Here is a 19,398-nt window from a genome sequence, read left to right as displayed (position 1 = left end):
AGGTCCTACAACTATCAAGGTACCAGACATCATCGGAGGCCTTGATTCGTGCGCTGGAAGTGGAGGCGGCGTACAACTCTTCAAGAACCTAGCACAAGGTCAGAGTGGCAGAATTAGAGACGGAAGGAAACGACAAGTTAGAAAAGCTGTTGGAAAAGTTCTCACAGCAAATAATAAATGGCCTGGTACAAGGACGAGAGAACGGTGCACCACCTAAGAAAAGCATCTCAAACGCGATTGTCGTGTCCGATCACCAGCTCCAAGGAGAAGCTCACAACAAAGATCTCACCAAAGTGTGCAGGAAAACTAAAAACAGCCAGTATTTTGGGGGATGTGCTGGCTGGTGTGAATAATGCCCCCAAGGAAGTGAAGATAGGAAGTTTCACCCGAGGCAGTACTTAGTCCAACTATACCGGGGAAAATTAATGGAACTCCCGCAGCAATCACGATCGATACTGGCGCTGAGGTATCAATTATACGTCGAGGACTCGTGAGAGCGACAGGCCTAGCGACTTCATCCGAAACAATCAGATTGAAGACAGTGACTGGAGAGTTGGCGCCAAACATGGGCCAGGCAGACGTAGAAATCTACATTAGTCATCTGAGGATAAGACATCGCGCTCTCGTGGCTGGCATCGCAGATGATTTCATTCTGGGAATGGATTTGATTAGCCGCCATGGATTGACGGTCGATCCAATGGAGAAAGTCCTACGTTTATCCTGAATCAAGGCAGTATTGAATCCAAGCCTGTAAGATTGATCACCTGCCAGAATGTGAAAGTCTGAGGGAATGCAGAGACGATTGTTCCAGTTAGAGCAGAAACCAAACCCTCGGTATTATTCAACCACCGTACACCCCCAAGAAGAATCTCATGATTGCGAGTGCTTTAATTAATACCGATTGTGACATACCTGTGCGCGTCGCAAATGTTTTCCCCAAAGCAATGAAGAGTGGCAAGGTTCTTGCCGTCTGTGAACCAGTCACGAAGATAATCCATCACAACGAAGATCTTTCTGGTAACAGTCATGAAGGAATAAAAAGAAAGTTAGAAATTCTTGCCCTAGAGCTTGGTCATCTAACCGAACATCAGCGGAAAGCAGCAAGAGAGTTTCTACAGAAACACAGTGGAATGTTTGCATATGGACAGTCCTCTGGGCGGACATAGTACAACAAACACTGGAGACGCGCAACCGATCCGTCAAGCTCCGCGAAGACTACCTTTGGCGAAACAAGAGGAACTGGTACGAAAAATCCTAGACGAAGGCGTCATAGAGGAGTCAAACAGTCCATGGTCTTCGCCCGTAGTGCTAGTCACCAAAGATGACGGATCGACGAGATTCTGCGTAGACTACAGGAAATTAAACGATGTAACCAAGAAGGACAGTTACCCGCTTCCGCGAATTGATGAAACGCTCACAACCCTATCAGGATCCGCTTGGTTTTCCACATTAAACCTAAAAAGCGGCTACTGGCAAGTTGGTATTCATCCAGAAGATAAGGAAAATACCGCTTTTTTGGCCGGAAGCGGCTTGTATCAATTTACAATCATGCCTTTTGGACTGTGTAATGCTCCGGCTACGTTTGAGAGACTAATGGAGATGGTATTGCGAGGGCTATCATGGAAAACATGTTTGGTTTATTTAGACGACATCATGGTAATGGAAAAGACATTTGAGGAACACTTGACCAACTTAGAAGAAGTATTCAGGCGAATGAAGGAGGCAAATTTGAAGTTGAATCCGAAGAAGTGCCTCCTCTTCCAAAAAGAAGTAGAATTTCTGGGGCATACTGTTTCAGCAAACGGGATCAAGACTACGGGAACAAAAATCAATGCGATTCGCTATTGGCCAAGACCAAGAGATAAACACGAAGTCCGGAGTTTCCTGGGACTGTGCACGTACCTACTACAGAAGGTTTGTCAACGGGTTTGCTGATATTGCTGCTCCTCTGCACAGGCTGACGGATTTGAAGTCTCAGTTTAATTGGACTGCTGAATGTGAAGCAGCCTTTAAAAGACTGAAGAACGCACTATGCTCTAGTCCTATTCTGTCCTACCCTCGATCATCGAGAATGTTCATCTTGGACACGGACGCGAGCAATATCGGAATAGGTGCTGTATTATCACAGGTGCAGGACGAGGAAGAAAAAATCATCGAGTACTTCAGCAGCGTACTTTCGAAACCCAAGAAGAACTACTGTACTGGCGATTGTCAGGGCTGTTGAACATTTCCATAAGTATCTCTATGGACGCGAATTCCTTATTAGAACCGATCACGCAGCCCTCACATGGCTTCTTCAGATGAAGAATCCCGAAGGACAAGTGGCTAGATGGCTTGACCGACTCCAACAGTATCACTTCAAAATTCGACACAGGGCTGGTAAGCTCCACAATAATGCGGACTCTTTGTCGAGAAGACCGTGTAAAAACTGCAAACACTGCGACAAGATCGAGCAGTGTGAAACGTCGTTCAATTGTGGGAGGACATCAGTGATCGAAGACGAAAAATGGACTACCGCCCGGCTTAGAAAAGACCATGAGGAAGGCGTGGATATCGGGCCGTTGCTCAAATGGAAAGAAAATGGGATAGAACAACCAGCTTGGTTGGAGATATCAGACGAGTCACCCTCTTTCAAGGCGTTATGGGCTCAGTGGGACTCCCTGCGTGTTGATAATGGATTGCTTAAACGAGCTTGGGAGAGTCCGGATGGGAAACATACCACCATACAGTTGGTTGTTTCGGCCATTAGAACCAAGGAAGTACTTCGAGAAATGCACAACGGTGGTTCTGGTGCTCATTTTGGAATCAACAAGACGCATGCTAAGGTTAGGGAGAGATTTTATTGGGTCCATTGTCGAAAAGATGTACGACCTGTGCGGGAGTCAAGGGACCGCGGACTAGAGCGAGAGGGCCGATGCAACAATATAACGTCGGTTCACCTTTCAAAAGAATTGCAGTCGACATAGCAAGTCCTTTCCGAGAAGCCACGACGGTTGCAACAACGCTGATTGACGACTGGATCAGCAGGTTTGGGGTTCCAGTGGAACTCCATTCGGACCAAGGCAGAAACTTCGAGTCAAACCTATTCCAAAGGGTTACTGAAGTACTAGGGATACGGAAGACACGGACTACTCCGTTGCACCCGCAGTCGGATGGAATGGTAGAACGGTTCAATCGTACCATGAAAGAACATCAGAAAGATTGGGATCGACATCTTTCACTGTTCCTACTGGCTTATCGATCAGCTGTCCATGACACGACAGCTCAGACACCGGCGCAGATAGTTTTCGGAAGAGAACTTCGTCTGCCTTGTGACATCTTGTTCGGCTCTCCGAGTGAAGAACCAAAGGAGCCCATGGATTACGTCGAGGGCTTGAAGGAGTAGCTGCTGAGCGTTCACGAAAGGGTGCGCCACAAGATCCGGGTGGCGAGTGACATAATGAAAACACGGTACTACCTTAAGGGTAACTCAGCCGGATTCCAGGAAGGGGATTTAGTATGGCTTTATAATCCCCGAAGAAGGAAAGGTCGTTGCCCGAAATTATCACCAGACTTCTAGTATGTACGCGTTGTTTCTCGTATGTATGTATCTCATCGGTCGCGCGAACACAAGCGGAAGTCGCGATGAGCCCAGAAGAAGTCTCGAAGCGACGCTCGAAAAGCCTGGAAGCGGAAGTCGCGAATACCCATTTCGAGAAAGAGCTGGATCGTCGAAATATGGATTAAATAGCAGCCACCGTCGGGAATGATTCATTCATAATTCAGTCAAGAGTCGAAAGAGCGAATGCGTTTAAGTTGCGAAGTTATCGCTGTTATAGTTTGTAACGGTCCTGTTACTATAATTTAAACTTCCTTTAGTAAGGACGAGTAGGTGATTTGAGCGTTTCAAATTGTCCGCCTCGGCATGGGAGTTTTTATAGCGATACAACGTCGGGCGAACAAAAAAGGGGTTTTGCTGATAAGATTTTGGACAAAATGGTGGTTGTCAGAAACGTAAAATAAAAATCAAGATTTCAAGCCATTTTAAACAACTAAAGAAGATTTTAATAAACCTATGAGACCTAGGTTAGTCAAAATTTCATATTTAAATAAAAGTCACATGAGATCTCTTAAAATAAACGTGTCAATAAAACACCACTTCCTAGGTTGTAACTATCGAGTTTGGAACATGAAATATTCGTCAATTTTGATCACTGGAGTCATTCGCTACTTGGATTGAGCTTGTAATTGGTATCATCTTCAACTCCGTGGAAAGTTGTGCTGGGAGTAACAATTCGGTACTACCTACAACCAGAGACCTGTCATTGAAACATTAGTAGTACTGGAGACTTATCTGAATGGAACCGATTGATGACACCCAGGGAACCATCACCACGGGGTAGCACCTTATCTGAGGAAGTAGCCGACCACCAGCGCAAGTAGCAGGGTTCCAGTAACTCAATATCTTAAAACTGGAGGCCACAACCCCATGGTGAACACCTTCTAGGTTGCTTGTTGCCCGCACAATATCATAAGGAAAATTCCTTGTAAACATAGGTATTTTTAGGTTAGAAACAGGTTAGATCCGAGAGAGTTAATAATTTAGATCTTGTTATTAACGTATTGTAAAGGGGCTAACCCTATGTCTAGTGATATTATGAGTGGTTCTTTGGGGGTCTAGCGGCCAGTCTCACCTATTTGGGGAGAGTTTTTGTTGTCTTGCGGCAGCTCTAGGTGGTACTTGTCATTACGCTCAAGTACACGAATGCTCACTTTCCGCGAAGGGAAAAAAAAGAAAGTTCCAAGCTCCATAATAGATATTTCTTTGAATTTCAATGTTATAGCAATAAAAGTATATCAGTCAAAGATCAGTATAATAAATCTTATCAGTATAGCTTCTGGTGGTCGAGTAATTGTAATTGTAAGCTCATTTTGTCTAGATATCAATCTTACCTTGTCTAAGTTTATAGTGTTGTAAAGACTAGTGTGCTGAGCCACAAATAATTTCAAAGTGTATGAAAAGAAAAGAAAAGCTCAAAACACCTATTCAATGTTTGTTTTTGTCGTTTTTCAAAAATAGAAAAAAAAAACGACTGGCGCCCTTTATGTATTGTGTGTTGCATATGCATATCATTATGTTAATATAGTTTTTGGGAAATTATTTCACTCATTGCCTACACAAACCCACGCCCTGCAAACAAACAAAGAACATTTAAGGCCGGAAAAGTCACAAGTTCGTAGTGTAATTCGAGTTAAAGAAATAAATTGTTGAGTTTTTACCTACGCCCGATTAATAATTCGCCCGTCAAACGTAACAATATATTAATCAGAATACTTTTAATATACAGGGTGTTCTTGAAATAGATGGAAACAAAAAATCTGGTGAATGTAGGGAGCCTAAGAAGTCAAATGAACGTTTGTTGTTTTAGTAAAATTTTGAAAGGAAAATTTAACCCCTATCCAAACATTCATTCCTCCACCCTCCACTGATAAAAAATGTGAAACCTAGTAACCGAAAACTGCCGAGGTGTAACTACTGTTGCTATTAATTTATTGCTAACAACAAATAAACACTGACAATAATTAATGAACTGACAATTAAAACTTCAAAATCATAATTTAATCAACCATAAAATGAAACAAAACGTAACGTATGCAACTAGAGCAAGTTTTCAAAATGTCCACCACCATTTCGTATACACGCTTCCGCACGTCTAATCAATGATTGTTGGGTTCTGGTTATCATTTCGGGATGTGCTCTAATTTCAGCAGCTGCATTTGTTATTCTGTTGAGGGTCCTCTCTATTTTTTTGGCATAGCCATTCACAAAAGCGAACTCTACGTGGCAGATCTTCTGGTTTCAAGTGCTGAACTCGTTGTACATGATAGGGGTGTAGGCCTTGTTCATGTAGAGTTCTCCACACCACAAAAGGTGAAACTCCCACTCGGTAAGACAATCGTCTAATGCTTATACCTGGATCGTTTTCAACGACATTCAAAATTTCTTCTTCGGCATCAAGTGTCCGTTCTGTCCTTTCACGACCACGATCACTAAAACGAGGTTAAAATTTCCCATTTTCTCGTAGACGCTGAACAACGTTAGCAAATGTTTTATGATTTGGCAATCTTCGTTCGGGAAATGCTTCTTGGTATAAACGTCGAGCTTCCAAGGAGTTTCCTAAGGCTTGTACATACATCAGAACCATGTCAGTCATTTCAGAATTAGAAAAAATAATTTTGTTCTTCCAAAAAATTGCAAAAACGTCAAAAAATGATGGGCTAATGAATGTATTGTCATGTTAACAAGCAACAATTTTACCTACTTTAAATTACTATAGTGATCAAATTTACCTTTAACATTTTTGGAATCAGTAGCGCACACGCAAATTTTAACAGATTTTCAATCAATTTTATCTCAAAAACTAAAGGATTTTTATTAGATCAATATTTGATGCATAAATTCTCTACATCATGACCAATTACCTTAAAAAAAGTTTCCATCTATTTCAAAAATACCCTGTATATTACAATGGTTAAAAGTCGATTTCAGATTGCCATTTAGTCACATAATTAAACCTTTGATACCATAAAAATAAACATAACAACTTCCTTCCTCAACTAATCAATATTCAGCTTTTTGAAATTGCCGTGGAACCCCAGCATTTCGTCATTTTCCAATTTCGCCGGTCGGAGATTTTCATCAACCTTGAATTTTCCAAGATAATTATAATCGAACAAATTAAGATATTGCTCAAATTCGAGATCCGCTATTTCTAAATTGAAAGAAAAGTTAAATTTACGCACGTACAGGAACTTTTATTGTACCTTGTAGTTTCTCAAGCGATATTCCTTTTCCACCAAAATCCACTGGTAAAAAATCTTCAGGAAACTTTTCATTGATTAGACTCCCTTCCGAGAGGAAATGTATCTAAAAATTACACAAAGTTTGCATTTCGTGAATTCTTTTAACTTACTCTTTCAAAAATTTTTCTCTTTATGACCGTCTTTACAATTTTTACTAGTGTTTCCCCAAATGAAGGAAAGTTGATTACGTAGACAGCTTTCATTCGAATGGAATAAATTTGCTACAATTGAAAATTTATTACTAGATACACAACGTTTAACTTGATACCTGATAAATCATAAATACAAATTTGTATAGAAACGTCGGTGTTAACTTTAAAAAGAAGGATGAAGGTAGATGTTTACAGTCGACAACGAATATATCACCATTCATGACATCATGTCTCAATCTTATTTCTTGACAAGCCACAAGATAACGTGCCATCACGTAATTGTCTAACTGTTCCGTTAAATCTGGATTGCGAATCTTAAAGAAGTATACTCTGTTGTAATCGAGTAATTGCGGATGTGCAAGAAAGTAACTGAAATAAATAACGATGTGAATAAAGTAGTTTTTGCTGGTATCAATCACGTCTACGCTATCTGAGTAAATTCTTGCACGAATGATGAAAATTTAGGAGTGATTTCCTTGTAAATCTCTTCCAACTTGGTCCTGGTTGTGTAATAGTTGTCAATTTTCTGTTTCGTTTTTTCGATACTAAATTTATTAAGAATTAGAAAGTTCGTAATACTTCTTCGTTCTAAAATTTTTAGCTATGAAATGTGGAATGTCAAGTTCGAAGTTACCTAAAGGTTGCAAAAAGTGCGGCTGTTCATTTATCCACTTCTGAATGGTTCTGATATCATCCTCTGTACTTTCTTTGTCTTTATCAAAGGTTTTTACTACATTTTCTACTACCATTTCTTCTACTTTAAGCATTTTGGATATGAAACTTTTGACTAAGTTTTGGTGGACGTACACGTCGATTGTCATTAGAATACTCACCCATATCTGTGCATTGACTACCAAATTTAATCTATTTTTTTTATGGTATATAGTTATACGAACGTATATCACTTATACAGAACATTAAAACAAATCAACCCAAAAATTAAAAATTCCACTCACCAACCAACTCACCATGTCACATGTTTTTAAACCTTGAACTAGAATAAAAAGTACCACGAAGAATGAAGAATCATCGTTTTCAACGACAAATCATATAACCTTAGAGAATTTGGAAGACTATATGTATATATGTTTAGTGACGGCTTTGTCTTTACATAAAGAAATAAAAATCCAAAATCTAATTACTTAAATAATAATTTATATAGTACGTAATTTACACTTAACATAAAGGGGTGATGTCCGAGCTTTGGCCCACTCTTTACAGGGTAATTTTAATATTTATTATATGCATGGTTAATCGTGAATTTGACATTGGTATTTAATCACATAGTTAACCCCAATACCGCGAAAATTTACAAATACATATGTTGTAGAAGTTTATCACTAATTAAACTGAACACTAACAATAACAAAATTAACATAACTAAAAACCCATTTTCTCGACTAATCCACATTCAGTTTTTTGAAATTTCCATAGAACCCCAGCATTTCGTCATTTTCCAATTTCGCTGGTCGACGACTTTCATCAACCTTAAATTTTTCCAGATGCTCGAAGAAACTAACATGTTGTTCATATTCAGAAACCATCATTTCTAAATTTTGAAAAATTAATTAACGCACGTAGAGTGACGTCTATACCTTGTAGTGTCTCAAGCGATATCCCCTTTCCACCAAACTCCACCGGCAAAAAATCTTCAGGAAACCTTTCTTTGATTATAGTATCTTCTGAGAAGAAATGCATCTAAAAAAACAAAGTGTGTGTCTTTTTGTGAATTTTTCAAACTCACTCTTTCAAAAATTTTAGGTTTTGAGACCATTTTCAAAATTGTTATTAGTGTTTCCCCAAATGAAGGAAAGTTAATGATGTAGATCGTTTTTATTCGAAAGGAATAAATTTGCTACAATTTAATACTTATTGTTAGAGACACAACGTTTTACTTGATACCTGAAAGATCATGATCAGACATTTATACAGGAACGTCGGTGTTAACTTTAAAAAGAACGATGCAGGTAGATGTTTACAGTCATAAATGAATATATCTCCGTACATGATATCTTCTCTGATTCTCATTTCTTGGCAATAGAGCGTAAGTATCTAACTTTTCGACTAAATTTGGGTTACGGATCTTAAAGAAAAATACTCTGTTGTAATCCAGTAATTGCGGATGGGCAGTGTAATAACTGAAAATAACAACCTGAATAAAATATGTTTTGTTGATATTGATCACGTACGCTATCTGATTAACTTCTTTCACGTAGGATGAAAATCTAGGATTCATTTCCTTGTAAACTTCTTCCAGCTTGGTCCTGATTGTATAATAATTGTCAATTTTTTGTTTAGTTTTCTCGATACTAAATTTATTAAGAACTAGAAAGTTCGTAATACTTCTTCGTTCTAAAACTTTTACCAAAGAGAAATGGGACGTCAAGTTTGAACTTACCTAAAGGTTGCAAAAAGTGCGGCTGCTCACTTATCCATTTCTGAATGGTTCTAATAACGTCCTCTGTACTTTCTTTGTCCTTATCAAAAGTTTTTACTACATTTTATATTATCGTTTCTTCTACTTTAAACATGTTCGACACGAATTTGTTGACTGCAGGGAAACTTGCACGTCGAGTGTTAGTAGAATTTGCATGCAATTGAATAACAAATGTAAACTGTTTTCGCATTGCATTTTCATGAGCTGATAATAAAAGCTGACAATGAAACACAAATTTCGTTTACTTAACGGCAAAAATTAACAAGAATCTCCACTAAACAAACGATTCACAATCTACAAATTTAAAGGCGGCAGACTCAATTTCTATTCAATTATTTCAAGAGTATTTTTTTTATAGAAATTATATTTATTATATTAGAGTTATATATATTGTTGTAGTATGTACGGCGATGATGACTCATCGTCAATGACGGCGGTCGGACGTCGTTCGCCAAAGAAAAGCCTGGAAACGGAAGTCGCGATGGGTAATCCAGAGGAACTTCTAGAATGGAAGCACGGCTTTAAATCGAGGCCACCTTGGGGATTATGATCATTCGGCCAAGTCATTCAGTCGAGTCGAGTCCGACGAGTGTCGAGAAAATCCAGTCAAGTTTCGCCGGAAATTTTTGTACATATGTAATCGCTCTGTAATTAGTCGTGTAAATCCGAGTTACTAAGAAATAAATTGTTGAGTTTAACCCACGCCGATTTTAAAAACCCGTCCATCGTAACAGTAAGTATATTTAAGGGTTTCCTTTGTAATAAATCCGTTTTACTAATCCGTGATTTCAGTTTGCTAACTTTAATAATGGCTATGCTTGTTCCAAAGTTGGCTCCTCTGTATAGTCTATGCAACCTGTTCCAAATAATACAACATATATGTTCGTATTATTTAATTTTCATTTTTTTTATTTTTCAGTTTTCCGATTTTCCAACTTTTAGATTTTGCCATTTTTCGATTTGCAATTTCATGAGTTTTCAATTTTTCATTTCGGTTTTTTTTTACTTTTTCCAATTTCGGTTTTACAAAGTTCTGATTTTATAATTTTTTGAATTTTTAATTTTTCAATTTTTCAACTTTTCGACTCAAATTGTAAAAATGGCCACATTGTGAAATTAAAAAATTCGTCGATATACAGTTGTTTTGCCAAAATGAATAATATTACGAGTAATCACTGAAATGAAGGAGGGGTGGGTGGACGAGGCTATTGCTTGCTTACAAAAGATTCTGTATAAAAAAGACAAACTTAGCCCTGCCCACCCACCCGTTCTCTCATTTTTTTTTTTTTCAAAAAAGAGAAATAAATGTTATAACTAATAAGTACGATAACAAAAAAATAACGATTAACGCTTATTTAATAGTCTCACTTTACAAAAGAACATATAATTCACCCTACCCACCCACCCCGCCTACATTTCAGTCATTGATTTTATCTAGTCCGAATCTAAGGTGGATCTCAACTGAAGAGAGATAAAATCGTTATAACGAGAATAGCATATTTGGGTGGGGATATATATATATATATATATATATATAATTCAGCTCTGCAGGCCTTAAAGGCCCTGGGTTTTTTTAACAATAATTTTCCATTTGTTCCTGTCGACTGCTTTGGATCTCCAATCTTCAATGCCTAAGTTTTGAAGATCTTTTCGAACATCGTCTATCCACTTCAGTTTTGGCCTTCCTCTCTTTTTCTTTCCTCCTTTTAGGCGGTCTAATACTGTCCCAATTGTCCTTTCTTCTGGTGCTCTTCCGACGTGGCCTAGCCATCTTAGTCTCTGTGCTCTGATTATCTTCGTGATTGTTGGTTCTCCGTATATTTCCTCGATCTCTCGGTTTGTTCTTCTTCTCCATTGGTCTAGTTCTTTTATACCTCCATATATCTTTCGTAGTATCTTGCGTTCCCATACTTCCAACTTCTGTTCCTTTTCGTTCGTTAGCGTCCATGTTTCACTAGCGTACAGGACTGTAGGTCTTACTATTGTCTTATATACTTGTTTCTTTGTTCGTCGTGTTACATTCTTACTCCTCAGAAATCTGTTTAATCTTCCTACACTCTTGTTTGCTTTCGCGATCCGTTTTTCTATCTCTTCGTTCATTTCGTTTTTGTTTGTAATTACTACTCCTAGATATTTGAACCTATTACTTCTTCGAATTCGTATGTTGTTCCTTCTTCTGTAGTTACTTTCAGTGGTTTTGCTGGGGTTTGTTTTGTTTCCATCTTCATAAACTTCGTTTTCTCTTGGTTGATCTCTAAACCCATTCGTTTCGCTTCTCTGATTAGATTTTTTGTCATTTTCTTCATTTCTGCTTCTGTTCTCGTTATACATGTCACGTCATCTGCAAAGGCTACATTTTGGTGTCTTTTTTCTTATATCGTGCTCGTTCTGTGGATGCCACTTCTCCTTATTATTGTTTCGAGTACTAGATTGAACAGGGTAGTTGATATTGGATCTCCTTGCCGGAGTCCTGTTCTTACTTGGAATGGTTCTGACAACAGACCATTTATCCTGACTCTGTTTCTGGTGCTCTGCAGGGTCATCTTTGTCAGTTTTATTAGTATTCTTGAGACTCCCAGTTCTTGCATGGCCTCTAGCAGTTCTTTCCTGTTAACCGTGTCATAGGCTTTTTTTAAATCTATGAACAACAGATATAAGTTGATTCCCTGTTCGTAATGTACTTCTTGTAGTTGCTTCAATATAAATATCTGGCCTACAGTAGATCTATTTTTCCTAAACCCTGCTTGATATTCTCCTAATATTTTTTCCATATGCTGCTTTAGTCTTCGTTTGATGCAAGTGGCCATTACCTTATACGTTACGTCTAGCAGCGCTATTCCGCGATAATTTTCGCATTTCGTAATATCTTCTTTTTTAAATATCGGGCAAAGTACTGCTTCACTCCATTGTTCTGGCATTTTTCCTTCCTTCCAACATTCTAGCACTAGTCGATGTATCTCTGATGCTACTGCTTCTCCTCCGTACTTTAGCATCTTGCCCTTTATTACGTTTCTACCAGGACTTTTGTTGTTTTTCATCCGTCTTAGTGTTTCTCTGATCTCTCCTTCGTCAATTTCTATTGTTTCATCTGGGTCATCCGAGTCGTTCACTCTTTCGTTCGTATCTTCCTGTGTATCCTGTTCGTTTAGCAGCTCTTCAAAGTATTCTGCCCATCGTTTTATTCTTGCTTGTTCGTCTCCTATCAGGTTGCCGTCCTTGTCTTTACAATATATTACTCGTGGTTGATAGCCTCTTTTCTCTTTTTTCACGTCCTGGTAGAAGTTCCTTATTTCATTCCTGTTGAAATTTTCTTCTATTTGTCGTATTTGTTCTTCCATCTTTGCTCGTTTCTTATTTCTGCATATCTTCTTGTACTCTTTCGTTTTTTCTTGGTAATCTTTTTGGTTCTTCTCATTTTTTGATTTTAAATATTTCTGTCTGGCTGACCTCCCCGCTTCTATTGCTTTTCTACATTCCTCGTCAAACCATTCGTTTCTATTTTTGTTGTCTTTTTTGACGAACCCTAGTACTTCTTCCGAGGTCTTCCATATGTTCTCTTGTAGTTCTTCCCACCTCTCTTCTATAGGTATGTCTTGCTCTGTTGCTCTTATTCTCTCATTCATGTTTTGTTCGTATTCCTGTTGTACTTCTTTTTTCTTCGGTATTTCTTGTTTGAGGTCTGCTCTTACTAGAAAGTGGTCTGAATTCGCTTCTGCTCCCCTGTAGCTTCTTAATCTGGTTATTAGTTGGGCATCTCTCCTTTCTACCAGTATGTGGTCTATTTGGTTGACCGTTTTTCCGTCAGGCGACATCCATGTGCCTTTGTAGATCTGTTTCTGCGCAAAGAAGGTGCTTTTGACTACCATTTTATTTTCTTCTGCAAACTCTATCAGTTTTTCTCCATTTTGATTCGTTTTTTGGTGTTTGCTTTCTTTCCCGATTGTTGGCCTGTAGCAATTCTCTTTACCTATCATTGCGTTGGCGTCTCCTATAACCATTTTAATGTCATGCTTTGGTATTTTCACATATTCTCTTTCTAGTTCTTCGTAATATTCTGTTTTTACTTCTAGATCTTTCTCTTCAGTCGGTGCATGTATATTCAGTAGGCTTATTTTCCTGTACTTACTTCTCAATCTTATGTAGCTCATTCTTTCTGAGATTGGTTTGACGGTAATTACTGCTCCTTTCAGGCTCTTCTTCACCATGAATCCTGTTCCTAGTTCTCTGTTGTCAATTCCGCTATTAAATAATATGTAGTTGTCTATTTCAGTGATGAATTTGCCTTTTTGTTTCGTCTCTTGTATAGCTGCTACATCTATATTATACCTTTGAAATTCTTGAACTATCTGTTTGAGTTTTCCTTCGCTATATGTTCCTCGAACATTCCATGTTCCTATTCTAATTTTCGGGTTTTTCTTTCTCTTCGTAATTCCTATCGGGTCATCCATGAGCTTTGCATACGTCGTCATTGTTTTCCGGTGTGTGGTTTCTTCCTCTGTTAGTTTTTTGGATTTTCTTTGGGGTGCGACGGTGCTTTCACTAATTTGTCTAATTTAGTGTCCCAATGCCAGACTTCTCCTGCCCATATCATCTTTTTGTACCCTACTTTTGCCTCGACTCCTTTCCCTTTTTCTGCTGCTGCTATTCCTCTTATTTTCTTCTGTATCTCGCTCTCTTGTTTGGTGTAATCGTCTTCAATAAACGTTTTTGATCCTTTTAATTTGTTCTTCTGTTTCATGATTGCTCTTTTTGTGTCCCAGTTCTCTATCTTTGCTACTACTATGTCGTATTTTTCGCTGACTAATCTTGCGTCTTGTATCTTAGTTTGGATTCCTACCTTATTTTTTAGGAGTTCTTCAACCTCTGCTGTTATTTCGCTTCCTTGTAGTTTCCCTCCTTTGATTACGATGTTGTTTCTCCTTTCTGTTTTTCCAATTTTTCTAAGTGTTGCTCCACTCTTTCTAATCTTTGGGTCAGTCTTTGGTTTTCTTCTCTTAGTGTTGTTACTTCTGTTTGGTATGCTCTTTGGTCTCTTTTCATTTCTGCGATTTCCTTCATTAACGTTTTGAACATATTCTTTACTTCGTCCATGTCTCCTGCTTGTACCCTCTTCTGCTTCCTCTGTACTCTTTGACCTTCCGGTGATGGTGAAAAGGAGGTTTCTCTTTTTCGTTTCTGGTTGTCTTGTTCTTCTATTGCTAGTTTGTGTCCTTTTTCCGGTCCAGGATTCCCGTTTAGCATTCCCTGGCCGACTTTCTTGCTTCCTGTGTATCTAGTACGTTCCTGTGTTGTTTACTTCGTGCCGCGATAAGAACTGTCACCCAGACTATCTATTCGGAGGTTAGGTTCTTTTGATTCCACACTTTCCCGAATAATTGCTGCCCTTACACTTCTTGGTGCTTCTTACTCTTATTCCACTTCACTTCTTTGTTTTCTACTACTTCTCTTTCGCTTTTGACGCTCGATATCTCTCGATTTTCGAGTTTGGATTTCGGAGCGTGTTCTGCTTATCGTAGTCAGGACCGTACTCCATTTGGGTGGGGATAGTATCTGCTAAATTAAAATTAATTTTGGTAAATGACACCCTCTAAGAAAATAATGGGTGAGCGGGAGGAGTTAGTACTTGCTAAGGTAAGACTGATTGTGGCAAACGACATACCCTCTAAGAAGGCGGGTGGGCGGGCCTAGTACTTGTTAAGATAAGGTTGCTTTTGATTGATTTTTTCAAAAAATCTGAACGTTTCGAGTAAAAACTCAATAAAGCATCATAAACTAATTTAAAACCCATTTACTATGTATACTTTTCAATTGACGTCATCACATTATTGATGGGGTTGACTAGACAAATTTTGGTTAGAATTTTACCATCTCCGTGACATTACCAATATAAATAAAAAATTTTACAACAATCGGCCCAGTACTTTGGAGATTATCTGTTTAATAAAAACCGGAATGGACGGACAGACAGACAGACGGAAAGATCTATTTCTTGGTACACTAGGGGTTATGAAACGTCAAGAAAATGTAAAAATATAAAGTTGGTCGACAGGCTCGTTTAAAATGCTTCTGACTAATTTTTTTTTTTAAATATTATATTCAGAATCTTAAATCAATTTTGTACCAATTATTATTGTTAATGTTGATACTCACACTTCGCAGAATTAAAACAAAATGTGTTAATTAAACCGAATAGCGTCAATATGTATTATAATTGTTAAACGTCGATTTGGTATGAACGTCAAAGTCACATAGTGAACACCCAACACCGTGAAAATTTACAAATATACATATTGTAAAAGTTTATCGCTGATAAAAATGTGCATATTCATTTGCAAAATAAATACTTATAAAAACCCAGTGTCACAACTAATCGACATTCAATTTTTTGAAATTGCCATAGAACCCCAACATTTCATCATTTTCCAATTTCGCTGGTCGAAGATTTTCATCGACCTTAAATTTTTCCAGATCGTCGAAGAAACCAAGATGTTGTTGATATTCAGCAACCATCATTTCTAAATTGAGAAAAATTAAATTTACGCACGCACAGTGACGTTTATACCTTGTAATTTCTCAAGCGAAATTCTTTTTCCACCAAAATCCACCGGTAAAAGATCTTCAGGCAATTTTTCTTTGATCATAGTATCATCTGAGAGGAAATGCATCTAAAACACAAAATGTTTTGTGTTTTTGTGAATTTTTCAAACTCACTCTTTCAAAAATTTTTGGCCTTATGACCATCTTTATAATTTTTATCAGTGTTTGTCCAAATACAGGAAGGTTAATTACGTAGAGAGCATTCAATCGAAAGGAATAAATTTGCTACAATTTAACATTCATTGTTGAACACGTAACGTTTAACTTGATACCTGGTAAATTGTAATTAAACATTTATATACAAAAGTCGGTGTTAACTTTAAAAAGAAGGATGAAGGTAGATGTTCACAGTCAACAACGAATATTTCTCCATACATGACATCTTCTCTCATTCTTATTTCCTGACAAGCCATAACATAACGCAGCAAAACGTAATTGTCTAACTTTTCCGCTAAATCTGGATTGCGAATCTTAAAGAAAAATATTCTGTTGTAATCGATTAATTCCGGATGAGCAACAAAGTAACTGAAAATACCGACGTCAATAGAATATTTTTTGCAAATACCAATCACGTGTACACTATCTGACTAACTTCTTCCACGTAGGATGAAAATCTAGGATTCATTTCCTTGTAAACTTCTTCCAGCTTGGTCCTGATTGTATAATAATTGTCAATTTTTTCTTTAGTTCTCTCGATACTAAATTTATTAAGAACTAGAAAGTTCGTAATACTTCTTCGTTTTTTCGAAGGAGAAGTGGGCAGAGGCGAGAGAAGACGATTCGCCGCGCAAAGAGCCAGCAAAAACATTGAAAATGGAAGAAAGGGAACAAATAAAGCAAGGACAAGAACCGTTGATGGAAATGATGAAGCAACTAATAGAAGAAATGAAACAACTGAGAGAAGAATATAGAGGGGGTAAAAAAAGAATTACAGACAATAAATGGAATATTGGAAAGAGAAAGAGAAGAATGGAATGAAAAGGAGAGAAGCTTCGAAGAAAAAATCAATAATTTAGAGAAGAAGTTGGAAAAAAAAGAGATTCAAGAAAGAAGAAACAATTTCATATTTACGGGTATGGAAATAAGGGAAAAAACAGATGCAAAAGAAATAGAGGAATTTTTGAAAAAAGAAATTGAGGTAGAAGTAAAAGTATTGGAAACAATAATTATAAGGAAAGAGGAAAGCAAGAAAATACTGGCCAAGACGCTTTGGGAGGAAAAACAACAGGTGATGAAGAATAAAAATAAATTGAGAGGAAAGAGAATATATATTGATAATGATTGGACAGTACAAGAGCAAAAAATTCAAAAAGGAATTAGGGAGATAGCTAAAGAGGAAATAAAAAAAGGATACACAACAAGGGTGGGATATAAGGAGCTGGAAGTTGGGGACAAAATGTATACATGGAATGAAAATAAAGCAAAATTGGAAGACAAATTTTTCAAATCAAGTCAGCACTAACCGAAGAAAGGAACACAAAGAGGAGGAGTAGTAATGATGGGACAAATAAAGACTTTAGGTGTAAGAATGTAGATTTTGTACATAATAGGGGAATGGGAAAGAAGAATGGGGGAGATAAACGTGGTTTAAAATTGCTTTTTTGGAATATTGCGGGTTTGAAAAAGAAAGATAATTTATTTTGGGACTACGTGAAAAATTTTGATTTTGTGGGACTAACAGAAACATTGATACTAGAGAGAGACTGGAACAAACTGAAAGACGTGTTGCCAAAGGAATTTCAGTGGAAATTGCAAGGGGCAAAAAAAGAAAAACGCAAGGGTAGAGCAAAAGGTGGAATCATAACAGGAGTGAAGAAAGATATAAAAGAAATAGGAGAGGGGGCAATAGAAATGGAAGGCTTCGTTGAAAGAAAACTGATTGTAAATAAAACAAGATGGAGAATCTGCACAATATATAGTAGAGGAATGAGAAACACGAAACAAGAAATACAAGAAAAAATCGAAGAGTCCGAGGAAGAATTTCTACTGTTAGGAGAGGACTTTAATGCCAGAATAGGGAACAAAAGCAGGGAAGAAGACGGGGAAAACACACGAAAATCCAAAGATAAAGTAGAAAACAAAGACGGAAAATTGCTATGGGAATTAATTGAAGAAAGAGATTGGGAAGTCTTGAATGGGGTGAAGGAAGGGGACGAGGAGCGGGAATTTACCTGGATAGGTAAAAGAGGGAAAGCTACGTAATAGTAAACGGATTAGCAGAAGAAGAGGTAGAAACATTCAAGATAGGAGAAAGAGTGGACTCCGATCACATGCCACTAGAAGTAAAAGTGAGGGGCATAAGTAGAGGGAGCGGATGCTTAAGGAATGAAGTAGGAAAAGAGAAGAAGATATGGGTATGAAATGAAAAGGGAATTGAGCGTTATAAAAAATAAATGTTGGAAGTGGAATTTAAAGAAAAAGGAACTGAAAAGAAAATGTAAGAATTAAAAAGAGAAATTGAAAAAGCAGCCATAAGAAAAGAAATTGTAACGAGAAATTTAGAAAAGAGAAACAGATGGTGGGATAGCAGATGCAGAGATTTAAAAACAGAAGCATGGAAATGTTTACGTAGGTGGAAAAGGGGGAAAGGTATAAAAGAAGAGTACTGGCAAGCAAAAATAGTATATTATTAGCCAAGGTTGCAGAGCCAAGCATTCTAGACCGAGCGCAAATTAGAACCCGAGACGCGCAGCGTCGAGGGCTCTAAGTGCGAGGTCTAGAAGTGGCTTTGCAACCGTGGTTAATATACTATTTTTTTCACTAGTAGAAACCATAAGACAATAAACTGAAAAATAAACGTTAAATTTTTTGACGCAACGTGATTTTGTTTTGATTTCTAATCAAACTTGATCTAAATCTTCAACACAAAGAAAATCGTTTATACTTGTCGCTGAGTTAATCATTTTATCTTCTACCGTCTACCAACTACCATGCGTATACTCAAGTAATGTTTGTAGCACACATTTGTTCATTTTTTAAGAAATAATCACATCAAACATTGCGTACATAACCTCAATTTTTCTTTTTGAACCCGTGGTAGCAAAAGTTGAATTTGCTACCACTAAATGAGTTGACATTTGCATGCGTCCAGGCTGCTAGTGAAAAAATAATTATAGAAAACGATGCAAAGAAAAGAAAGAAGAGATACAGCAAGAAGAAGAAGAAAAAATTAAAGCCATAAGAATTGAGCAAGAGGCATGGCAGTACATAAATAAAGAACGGAAGAACAAAATCACGATTAGTGAAGACATACCTATAATACAGTGGAACTGTTGAATGGAAAGGAAGAGAGAATTGTAGTGCAAGAGAGTAAAACCGGGATTGGTGGTAGAGAAACGGACTCTGAGATTCGAGTAGAGGAAGTAGGAA

The 19,398-nt window shown here is 37.6% G+C and overlaps 3 protein-coding genes and 1 long non-coding RNA gene across 6 annotated transcripts; all 4 read right to left on the bottom strand.

Annotated features, from left to right (window-relative positions):
* Positions 1-6,524: 6,524 nt before the first annotated feature.
* On the bottom strand, positions 6,525-7,816 carry LOC135138919 (retinaldehyde-binding protein 1-like). The gene is made up of 6 exons (XM_064068952.1): positions 7,630-7,816; positions 7,421-7,583; positions 7,112-7,364; positions 6,954-7,064; positions 6,805-6,907; positions 6,525-6,752 (listed from the first exon to the last, which is right to left on the bottom strand). Exons 1-6 carry the CDS (start codon positions 7,814-7,816, stop codon positions 6,598-6,600), a joined length of 972 nt encoding a protein of 323 aa, XP_063925022.1. The 3' UTR covers positions 6,525-6,597.
* Positions 7,817-8,172: 356 nt separating this feature from the next.
* LOC135138759 (uncharacterized) lies at positions 8,173-9,531 on the bottom strand. 3 transcript variants are annotated; one of them, XM_064068760.1, is made up of 6 exons: positions 9,394-9,531; positions 9,185-9,347; positions 8,898-9,133; positions 8,740-8,850; positions 8,591-8,693; positions 8,173-8,544 (listed from the first exon to the last, which is right to left on the bottom strand). In XM_064068760.1, the coding sequence occupies exons 3-6, from the start codon at positions 9,021-9,023 to the stop codon at positions 8,396-8,398; spliced, it is 489 nt and encodes a 162-aa protein (XP_063924830.1). In that variant the 5' UTR covers positions 9,024-9,133; positions 9,185-9,347; positions 9,394-9,531; the 3' UTR covers positions 8,173-8,395. The 3 variants fall into 3 exon arrangements, with proteins under 3 accessions (XP_063924830.1, XP_063924832.1, XP_063924831.1); XM_064068762.1 differs by having other exon boundaries at positions 9,185-9,320; XM_064068761.1 differs by having other exon boundaries at positions 9,185-9,531.
* Positions 9,532-10,986: 1,455 nt separating this feature from the next.
* LOC135138466 (uncharacterized) lies at positions 10,987-11,763 on the bottom strand. The gene has a single exon (XM_064068440.1). The coding sequence runs from the start codon at positions 11,761-11,763 to the stop codon at positions 10,987-10,989; it is 777 nt and encodes a 258-aa protein (XP_063924510.1).
* A 4,038-nt stretch (positions 11,764-15,801) lies between these two features.
* LOC135137822 (uncharacterized) lies at positions 15,802-16,325 on the bottom strand. Its single transcript, XR_010281945.1, has 3 exons — positions 16,144-16,325; positions 15,995-16,097; positions 15,802-15,947 (listed from the first exon to the last, which is right to left on the bottom strand). It is a non-coding gene; the product is annotated as an uncharacterized LOC135137822 (long non-coding RNA).
* Between the last annotated feature and the right edge of the window lie 3,073 nt (positions 16,326-19,398).

Source organism: Zophobas morio, unplaced genomic scaffold (genome assembly GCF_036711695.1).
Source record: "Zophobas morio isolate AGI-343-1 ecotype UQ-CSIRO unplaced genomic scaffold, CSIRO_AGI_Zmor_V1 ptg000030l, whole genome shotgun sequence".
In the NCBI taxonomy this organism is placed as follows: Eukaryota; Metazoa; Arthropoda; class Insecta; order Coleoptera; family Tenebrionidae; genus Zophobas; species Zophobas morio.
Note: the sequence above shows the minus strand (reverse complement) of the source record. Positions and strands in the feature narration are given on the sequence as shown.

What these genes read in the sequence shown, in the direction of transcription:
- LOC135138919 (XM_064068952.1), bottom strand. Translation starts at nt 7,816, where the DNA reads ATGACAATCGACGTGTACGTCCACCAAAACTTAGTCAAAAGTTTCATA. An exon ending in GCACTTTTTGCAACCTTTAG is followed by an intron (nt 7,584 to 7,629) that starts GTAACTTCGAAC and finishes TAAAAATTTTAG; the next exon opens with AACGAAGAAGTATTACGAAC. An exon ending in CAAGAATTTACTCAGATAGC is followed by an intron (nt 7,365 to 7,420) that starts GTAGACGTGATT and finishes TATTTATTTCAG; the next exon opens with TTACTTTCTTGCACATCCGC.
- LOC135138759 (XM_064068761.1), bottom strand. Translation starts at nt 9,023, where the DNA reads ATGAGAATCAGAGAAGATATCATGTACGGAGATATATTCATTTATGAC. An exon ending in GTCTGATCATGATCTTTCAG is followed by an intron (nt 8,851 to 8,897) that starts GTATCAAGTAAA and finishes ATTAAATTGTAG; the next exon opens with CAAATTTATTCCTTTCGAAT. An exon ending in AACCTAAAATTTTTGAAAGA is followed by an intron (nt 8,694 to 8,739) that starts GTGAGTTTGAAA and finishes TTGTTTTTTTAG; the next exon opens with ATGCATTTCTTCTCAGAAGA.
- LOC135138466 (XM_064068440.1), bottom strand. Translation starts at nt 11,763, where the DNA reads ATGTATAACGAGAACAGAAGCAGAAATGAAGAAAATGACAAAAAATCT.